At 43.6% G+C, this 9,646-nt stretch overlaps 1 protein-coding gene across 3 annotated transcripts in view; it reads right to left on the reverse strand.

Moving 5' to 3' along the window:
* The window catches only part of phactr2 (phosphatase and actin regulator 2), a 72,555-nt gene extending 63,790 nt beyond the window's left edge, over positions 1 to 8,765 (reverse strand). Inside the window, exon 1 of one of the 3 annotated variants that reach the window (XM_088610127.1) lies at positions 8,512 to 8,765. In XM_088610127.1, coding sequence (XP_088466253.1) covers positions 8,512 to 8,650 — 139 coding nt within the window. In that variant the 5' untranslated portion in view covers positions 8,651 to 8,765. The remainder of the gene's footprint in view (positions 1 to 8,511) is intronic. The other 2 variants (XM_088610132.1, XM_088610131.1) reach the window with 2 other exon arrangements.
* Positions 8,766 to 9,646: the final 881 nt, after the last annotated feature.

The raw sequence follows: 9,646 nt of genomic DNA on the forward strand, positions 1-9,646 counted from the left end.
CATCTGAACAGCTGAAAACCCAGAGACAGCACCTAATTTAAAACGCCAACGAGATGCTCTCCGCTGTCAAAAGCAAAACGGACAGGTAAAGTAATGGGAATTCACAGCTCAAATCTGACTCAGAGCTCCAGTAAACGTCAGAAGTCGCTTTGCTGTTTTTAGTCTCCTATTAGCCAGGTGTAACTAGAGGCTTGGCAGCAGCTGAAAACATTGTTTCTAATGACACGTTTTATCTCACAGCTGCCGAAGAAGCTCTGAGAAGAGGACCACTCCTTCTAGAAAGAGAAAGAAAACTAGGATTTCAACTTTCATAAGCTTTCACACAAAATATGAAGCAGAAAGAGGGGGATATGCAAGACATCCGCTCTTTGAACTGGGGTGTTCGTCAACGAACTCCGGGAGCGACTGGCAATAACGGAGATGGACTGCCCTCTGCTGGCTATTCTGTGAATCGCCGCCTTCTCCGGAGAGGGAGAAATGTGGTGAAAGATCAAACTAATAACGCTATGTACAGTAACAACGCGAACTACAGTATGCTTAACTCCACTCTGTAAGGTCTAAATCGTCACATTACGAAAATCCTGCACACGTTATACGTTTAAACATTAAAACATCTTAGATGTGACGGGTAAAGCGTTTACTGATAATTATAATATATTTAAACCAATCGCTGTCAAAGAACACACAGAGCACCAACAGTCGACTTCAAACTTCAACAGGTGCTTCAAAGACACAGCTGGCACTCAGCACTACAGTAAGAATGCCAACTTTCAATCATCCTCATAGAAGTGACAAATCATTGGCCTTATTAGTAGTAGTAGTAGTAGCAGCAGCAGCAGCAGCAATTATAATGTAGGTGCCAAATAAAATCCAATACCTTAAGGGGATAAACAAGACAAAACAAAATCCAGAAAATACTAGTCCAAAAAGCATCCAACAGGTGTGAAAATAAAATGTCCACCTAAGAAAACCCACATCAAACTGAAGACAGCACTGAACAGCCGGCATACAGCACACCCTGACAGCGCAGGAGGAAGTGGTTACAGAGCCTGCACAGTTCTGCACTCATCCTTGACCTTACAAACACTACATTCAATTAGAGCAGAGGTACAGCCTTGCATATTACATATCACAGTGCTAACGAACAACACCTTCTTCCAGTCATAGAGGCTGCAGGAGAAAGAGCCAGATTTGTGACCCATTCAGTTCAGTTCTGCCATCTGTGGTACTGCCCGGAGCTCACACTGTGAACCTGACAACGATCTCACAGGAGAGAGGCCTGGTACAGAAGGCCAAAGAGCAAGAACGTATTCCAGCATACCTCTGTTTCGGGCTTAATTCACACAATCGAACCGGGTGACCAAAAAGTTTCAGACACTATATAGCAGGGGTCTCTTACAGGGGATACCGTGAGCCCAAGAGACATGCCAATCTAGTCTTTTTTTTTTGCAAGGACAGACTGGATCTACAAGAAAGAGGTGGTGTGTCCAAAACTGTTTCTCTTGTATAGAAGACCCACCTTTTTTTTTTTTGAAAAGGGGAACTGCAACGCTATTCTTATAGTTGGTGGTTAGAATGAATCGGAATTGATGAGTGCATTTCAAACCACAATCAAAATAACGTCTGCACCGTAACTCTTAAACTTCCAATTTATATCACAAAACAGATGATAATAATAGATGACCAAATAATTTCCAGGTATGTGCAGCGCCATGGTCTGCGATTCAGAATGAGGCAACAAAACTTCCAGGGACATGAAGAGGCTTTATTACATTGCAAACAAGCAGGCCTGGGAATATATCTCATTTAATCCAATACAAATATTGCTCTCGTTACTTCTTAGCTCTGCATGCAGATCACGTAGGAAACTTTCTGCGGTGAAATGTCTGCGGCACAACCTGTATATCACATTATATTAGTCATGACAGTAACTAGTGAGCAGGAAGGGCCGCATCGCGTCATAATTCTCACAAATCCTTGCTCTCGCCCATGGTGATACCAGGGCTTTGCAACAACATCGCTACTTACAGTATTTTCACAAAGGTCACGATTTTGAACTTAATTCAAAATTTGAAATTTTTTTTTCTAGACCGTCAATGAATTTATTTTTTACCGAGATTTAATCAACGGTTTGAGAAATTAAGACCACAGAGTTCCCCGTTTAAATAATCTTAATTATATTAAAGTCACTGAGATGTAGCACTCCTGTGATACTCAAAGTATCACAAGCAAGAGTTTGATCTGGGTTGTTTTGCGAAATCAGATTGGTGCTTTTAAAAACAGAATCGCCAATGATTTGTTCCGCTCACCCAATCGGGAGAAGCCAACTGTGCGTTTGCCACGTCTGCGCTCAGACCATTGCACTCGGGCACTGGGGAGGGGAAAGAGAGAAAGCGTGGGTGCTCCCTCCGCTACCGGACTGGACCAGAGGAGAGGCCCGTGTCTCGCCGACGGGACCACAAGCTGGCAAGAACCCAGGAGACTAGCTGGCCAATCGCACTGCAGGACTCGGTCAGCTGCGAGCTGCAAGCCGGGGGTGGGATGAGTCCTCATACAAGGGAGTACCAGCCGGCTAGCGACATGACCAAGGATCGAACCCGGAACCACACAGAGCCACCTGCTCCCAGGCAAGCTCTTGCACCCCCTGAGCCACTCGAAGGTCATAATGGTGGCCATGTTGGAACACAAAACGAAACTCGGAGACAGGGGCCTCCGGCTGCAGGAACATCATCTTGCAGACTTCACTGGTGGCGTGACAAACATTGAAGCGGGTTTCTGCCCAGGCTTTGTTCATCCAGCACGGACCGGAGGTGCCCATCCCATGTAACTGGCTGCTGCGGGTGACCACACTCTCAACGCCATCATGTGGCAGGTGATGTCAGCAGCTCTGAGGACACACCAGCGCTGCCCCCAACAGACTAACATTTTGAAAGCCTTTGCACTGGATTCCAGTCTTGCAAGTTCACAACCATGCCAGGATATGGACAAGTATAGCAGCTAAATTTGACGTATTTTCAGCAAAGCCTAATTTATCAAATGCGCATTTATCCCCGAGGGCATCACTTAACAATGCTATTGAAGTTTTAGCTCATTATTTCAGTTCTTAACTCCCAACTGCATGCTCTTTATGTGTTGAACTCAACTCCAGATCTTTCTGCAAGTGGGGTCTGGGAGAAAATTACTTAAGAGCTCAAGTGGACCAGAGTAAACAAAATGGCGTGAAAACAAAAATACAAAAGCTTTTGAAACTGCAGACTATCCTATTAAAAATGAATGTTGCAATTCAAACAGCAGTGGATTGTAGGGTCTGACAGTATTACTGGCTGTTCTCTTTTTCTCCTCTACAATGAGCTGTAACATAGAGGTAGGCAGTGCATCTCATTCCACCGGCTCAAACCTGAGATTTCACCATGATCCGAGCTGCCGCATACAGGTCCCAGACAGAGAGAACCAGGCTATTGAAGAAGAGAAAATAAGTGTGAAAAGAAGATAGCATCATTGTAGCTTTCTTACAAAAATCTGGAAGTGAGACCACATTGTAAAACTTTATCCTTAATTTTTACTCAGTGCTCTATCTTTATCAGGTTACAGAACACATAATTCTGCAGAATCAGACGATACAGGGTTTGACCTGAAACCTAGTTCCCTTATAACTGCATCTCCCTCCCCCCACAAAGTCAGTACAGTACATGCAAACAGCAGCTTTGGTCTTGCACAGACACCACATCTGGCATTTAATCCGTGCAGAGCACATATCCATAATCAAATATTTGCATCACAGCTAGAGAACTTGAGAGCAGCACAACCTGCAAACAAACTTTGAAGAATTAAATAATTTTCTCAACAGCTGCTTTTGTCAGCCGTCTGATTAAGCAGATTGTGTGCACGCTGTACCAGAGGTTTTTGGTAACTTGGCCTGCTTTGCACAGCCTCACAGGAAGCTAGATTTAAATCGCACCTCTTTAATACAAAAACTGGGACTTCCCCTCCCACCACACTGAGGCCTGGGTGGTACACAAAAAAAAAAAGAGAGGAATTTTCAACAAGTGGTCGCTTAGCTGAAGCCAAACCTTTGGCGATGAAGTCTGTGAGCAAGTGTACAGTACATGTTGGAACAGCTCCAAAATAACTCCATTATTTGCATGATGCAACTAATTTTATGAGCATCATGAGCAACTAATTGTAAAGTATGCGTCTAATTGGAGTACTTAAATATATTTGCAGGAAGACAGTCAGAGTGCCTTTTTCTGCAGTATGTTTCTCCCCTGCAAGAGAACTCACCATTAAGAAGGCAGACATTGTCTTCCTGTTACCGAAACTTCAAACACTTCAAACAGCCTGCTACAGAAAGTAAAGCTAGGATTAAAGCATTTCTGTGGTGAAAATTCACATACGATTGGCTATGCCTGACTGGAAAGTAACTAAGGCCTATTCTGACTTCTGGATGAACTTGTGAAATATGGCAGAATGGAAACTATTTCGGGCTTCATGGCTTTCCGTTTCCTATGTACCTCTCCAGTGTGAAGTCGGCACTTTCTTGTGATATGCAACAGACAATTCACCAAGCAGAATGTGGTCACTCGTAACACATTTAGACTGTTTCAACAAAAAACAAACACCTGCCCAGGTGTACTGCCACGCTCCTGTACTGTAGGTATACTGACCACCCATGGGAATTACAGTCCCAAAAGGCCCACATATCGGAAACAACGCCATTCATTGGAATAGTCTGGGCATATATACATGTAAGCACTTGGTTAACCTTCAAGAATTTTTATTTTGAAATAGTACTTTTGAAATCACTCAAAATGAATCTGATTTATTTACTGAAGGTTGTCTATGTGGTCACTTGGGTTTGAGATTTCACTACCTCAGCACTCTCCAGCTAAGGGCACTACTGAGGGTTTTAAGGGACATGCGATGTCCTGAAAAAGACATGCCAACAGTAAAAGCCACATTAAAACACTGACACTCTTCAACCCCCATTTCCCTGGATGAGCTCGATATACTGTGACTTCTCCTCAGTCTTGTTGCTGCTCTTTCTGGCCTGGTGGCCTTACAGCTCTCATGCAAAGGGAAGCTCGGTAGGACCATCAGTTCAAAACAGCTGCAGTTGCTCCCAACAGCTGTTGACTAATACCTTCGATCTGTCGACCTGCTGAGTTACGATTGGGTGTTGGTTAATTTTACAGAAAGGCAAAACAAAACATTTCGGCCAACTCTGTCCCCCACTGCAGGAACAAGCCTGTCGCCATTCCCAGCACCATTCCTGCTGGTCATTTCTGCCAGCAGGGCAGCAGCTGGTCTCTCCAGGCTTGAGCCGGGATCATCTCTCTCTCAAACAGAGGGAATGCCCTTCAAATGCCTAATGCTCCGAGCTGATCAAGATCTCAGTGGAAATGAGACATAGGTCATATAGCACTGGTCCCCCAAATTATACATAACACCACGGTCTAATCGGGTCAGCACTTTCAGAGTTAATCTGCAGACAGAGTGACACCAGCTCAGCCATTCAAGCTCAAATTGGTCGTGTCTCTCTCTCCAGAATAAACCTTCGGTTCTGTTCTAGAGAACAAAACGCCTTTTCTAGTTTCGCATCATATTCTGACATTAAAGCATTTCCTATGAAACACACCAGCAATGCTTCAATAAAAATGTATGTATCTATAAAGTCTACTGTAACATGCTCTTTTTAACTACTGGCACGTAAAGTCAATTACAGTTATGCTGAGCACAAAACCTAAGCCAATGTACCAGGAGTTTTTGTACCAGTGTGTTTTGCATATTCCAGTTTTTGACTTTCTTCAAGATAGCTGCTGCCTAATAACCAATTTTGTCTTTAAAAAAATCTGTTTGAGCATATGGGTTTACAATAACAATAACTGATTGAAAATAAAAAGTGTATCATCTAGAATCTAGCAACAACTGAAAACTTTTAAAGGGTTTGAATACTTTTGCAAGGAACTGTAGAGAGTTTGGATGCTAGAGTTCATTAGTGTTCATTTTCTGAGTTCAAAACATAAAACGCAAAAATAAACTCCTCGCCCCATCACAGCATTTCGAAAGTGCTGACACGCACATTTGAAATGCTGTGATTATCAGAAACGTACACACTGTACAGTACTGTAGATACTGAACACAGATTGCACAGAGATCAGAGGTCAAGTTCTTACTTTCTAAAGTCTCAAAATAATAATAATATAATAAACTGTATTTTATATAGCACCTTTAAAGATGGCTTCTTAAAGAGTTTAAGATTACAAGTACAAGATTACAAGGCTTCTCAAAGCGCAAAAGATCACAAGTAGACTGCTATATCAGTTCAACACTAAAAAACAACTGCTTCATGACTCTGTGTTAAAGCCAATCATCTCCCTCTCTACTGAAAGCCCCTCTTACCCCCACGAGCTTCCAAACAGAGGACACCAGAAGTGAGGCAAAGCAGAACATATCTCTTACAATGGAGACCCTCTGATGTTTTGTTTTTGTTAAAGTACACTTTAATAATCAATGCGACCACGTTACTGGGTCATTTCTACAGTACCAATGTCCTGAACCACTAGTCTCCTGTGAACCTATTGATAAATGCATCAGAAATATGCTTCTACAGGAAGCAACAGATGAGATCCAACAGACCAGGATTCTCCAGCCACCCTGATAAAGTCAAGGACATTGACTGCACCTTTAGACACTGTCCCTGTGCTATGAAGGAAGAAATGGTCGTTGTTAAGACACAGAGTATTGTGTCCTATAGTGCAGAGCTGAGCTCAAGCATCTAGGCTCCTGAATACTGAATAACACTAATTGAAAGGCCGACCTTGTATTCCAGGCATGGCTATTTTACTATTGAGAAACAGTTTGCCGAATGCTGGTAGATGAGTACCGCATGCTGAAACAGTGAAACATGCAAGATATGTATAATTTATTAGGCACAATAGGCAATGAGTTCCAAGCCAGGCTTTTTAGCCAGAAGTGCATCATTTGTTAAATGCTTGTATCACTCTCAAAGAGCCAGGCCTAGAGACGTGCTTACTCTTCATGTTTTCGAATATTGATAAAGAACCCATCTGCACTAACGCATACACCCAAAATACCTAAACGGCTGGAAAAGGAATTATAACAAGGCTTTAACTTTGCTTTATTTTCTAAATCTGCGTTCAAAATGTCACACAAAGAAGTCTTCCATTTGAAATTTAAGCATGGGGATAACGCAGATAATCACAACGAAAGTGTATCCGTGCATCGGGTCCGTAGCTCTTCATGAAGTCTAACAGAAGCCATTCAGAAGAATCAGATACCGCTGTCGGTCTGCAAAACGCGCACACTGCACTTCTTACAGCCCTTGCATTCAGTTATACCGAGCTGCACCGCTTTATTACACTGAATGTGTGCTTAGCATCCGTAACCTACAGTATATACTGTAACTGCAGTTTGAGACATTCAAGGGCTTTCAGAAAAGTTTAAAAAATGTTATTGAAGACCCCCAGTATTACACTGTAACCTCGACAAAAAAACACTAGATGTTTCACCGGTCAAAAATTCCGTTTACAGTAATGGCAAAAATATCTATACGCCATCTAAAGGACGGCTTTAGACGTCCGCTTTAATTAGCTACAGAATTTCACACCCTCCGAGCACGGCTCTCGAATAGGTAGCTAAAACGGCGCCTCGTAACACCGACAAGTGGGGAAAACTACTGTTCAGAAAACTTCTGACGACATTTTCACTAAATGGACATTCCATAGTAAACAAGTTACGAAACGAGAGTTTTTAATCCCATCTTCAAACACGGGTACAATAAAAAAGACGCTACACAAACTCGTCAGCTTGGTAGGTTTTTTTTAAAATTCGGGCATCTTTTTTTTTTAATTCAGGCCCCAAACCTAAGAAAATGTTAGCACAATGCATTTGTCATCAGGACTTCGGGCAAACATGCAAAATCTTGATTGGCTTCTACCTGTGAGCAACATACTCTAATCAGCTCGGGGTCGTTCATTAGAATTTCGATAATTAAATGCTCTTTGTTGCATACCATGCGTTTGCACAGAAACCACGGATGAAACCAAAATAATGCGAACCACTGCACACCTGATGAATCATATCTGAGCGACTTCCTTCACAAGAGCTGAAAAAAGTTGAGTTCTTTGCTCAGTGCTCTCCCCTTAATTTTCTAACGTGAAACTTAAACTGCAAACGGTTTGCATGCAAAGTGCACAATTACCGCGTCTACCGGTCTACTGACTGAATTAAAACTAACGTACTATTGTATGAATTAATTCTAAAGCAAACGCACAGTGTCTCCGTTTTAACACCAATACTGCACAGGTGGTATAGAAGAATGAGGATGCCGTAGGACGGCTGAACTTCGTCCTGCTCTGAACACAAAAGGCGCAGGTGTTCACATTGTCACACTTCTCTGTCACGATCTCCGACTCAGTTTCTTTCCTTTCAAGCCAAGAAGTAAGGGCAGGCTGGGCGAGTTCAGAGAACTCCGCTGCCGCCCGGTCCCACCTGAGCTGGCGGTGATGAGCCTGTTGAGGATCCTCGCCCGTATGAACCCCGACGTGTCGCTTTGCGAGCGGACCCTCTGCAGAGGGCGAACCGGGGGACGCTGCGCCCTGTCGTCCGGACTGCGCTCCTCCGTCGCCATTTAGCCCGAAGCAGACTCGCCGGGCGACACCGCTTCTGTAAACTCGGGGGGATGCAAGTTCGGCGGTGTGTGAAAAAGACAGTAGCCTCAGGCAGCACAAGCCCGCCCACAACCGGTTAACCCCGTATCTGCCGCCTGAACTCACAAAGACCGGCGGCTGCGCAGCAACAGCACCAGCGAAGGCGCGCCTGCCATTCCCAGTGCTAGTTTCTCTTTAATCAGATGACGCTGGTCCCGCTCCGGGTGCGGGAGATTTTGTGCTAACTCCCGCTCTTAACGACCCGTATCTGCTCAGTCCCCCAGAGCTCCAGGCTCTGCTGCTTTATAGAGACCTCAAAACGGGTGCCCGAGGAGTGAAGTTGGCCAAGCCCGGACAGTACACAGTGCAGTTTCATTCTCATTCAGGGTTTTGTATGTCCATTTATTAAATGTTGTTCAATCAGATATTCAACAGCGCATTTTCTAAACGACAGTTTAACACAAAGACCCTTTCATTTCAGACAAAATTAACCTTACACCGACTTTCGGTCAGGAGCTTCTCAATCTCTCTGTCCGTTATCACGGGAGGCCCAGGCCTGTTCAAGCTCAGTTATCAGTGGTAGAGAGCGCTACTCTGTCAGCCTGTTCCCCGTAGCGCGTCCTGGGAGAACCACGCATGTACTGTATACAGTATCATGCAAACTATTGGACATGATTTAATTTACTACCATGAAACAAGTACCGGTGTATACATTCATGTTTCACAAAATAAGTTCACGTTATAATTCATTCTAACGTTTTAGTATTGTCTCTTGTTCGTCCAGTAGATTGCCTTGAAAAGACGTTTTGCCCCGTGTACACTGTATACTGTTTCTTTAAAGATACAGTACTTTTCGCTCCCGTTTCTGTAGTGATGTCATCATGTTACACTACAGGGCGTCGTTTATGACGTCATTAGAACGCCTGACATCACGATTCCAACCTTTTAAAAGTGCATTGTTTTCACCTAGTGCTTGA

This window comes from Lepisosteus platostomus, chromosome 17, assembly GCF_059453375.1.
Source record: "Lepisosteus platostomus isolate fLepPlt1 chromosome 17, fLepPlt1.hap1, whole genome shotgun sequence".
Classification (NCBI taxonomy): Eukaryota; Metazoa; Chordata; class Actinopteri; order Semionotiformes; family Lepisosteidae; genus Lepisosteus; species Lepisosteus platostomus.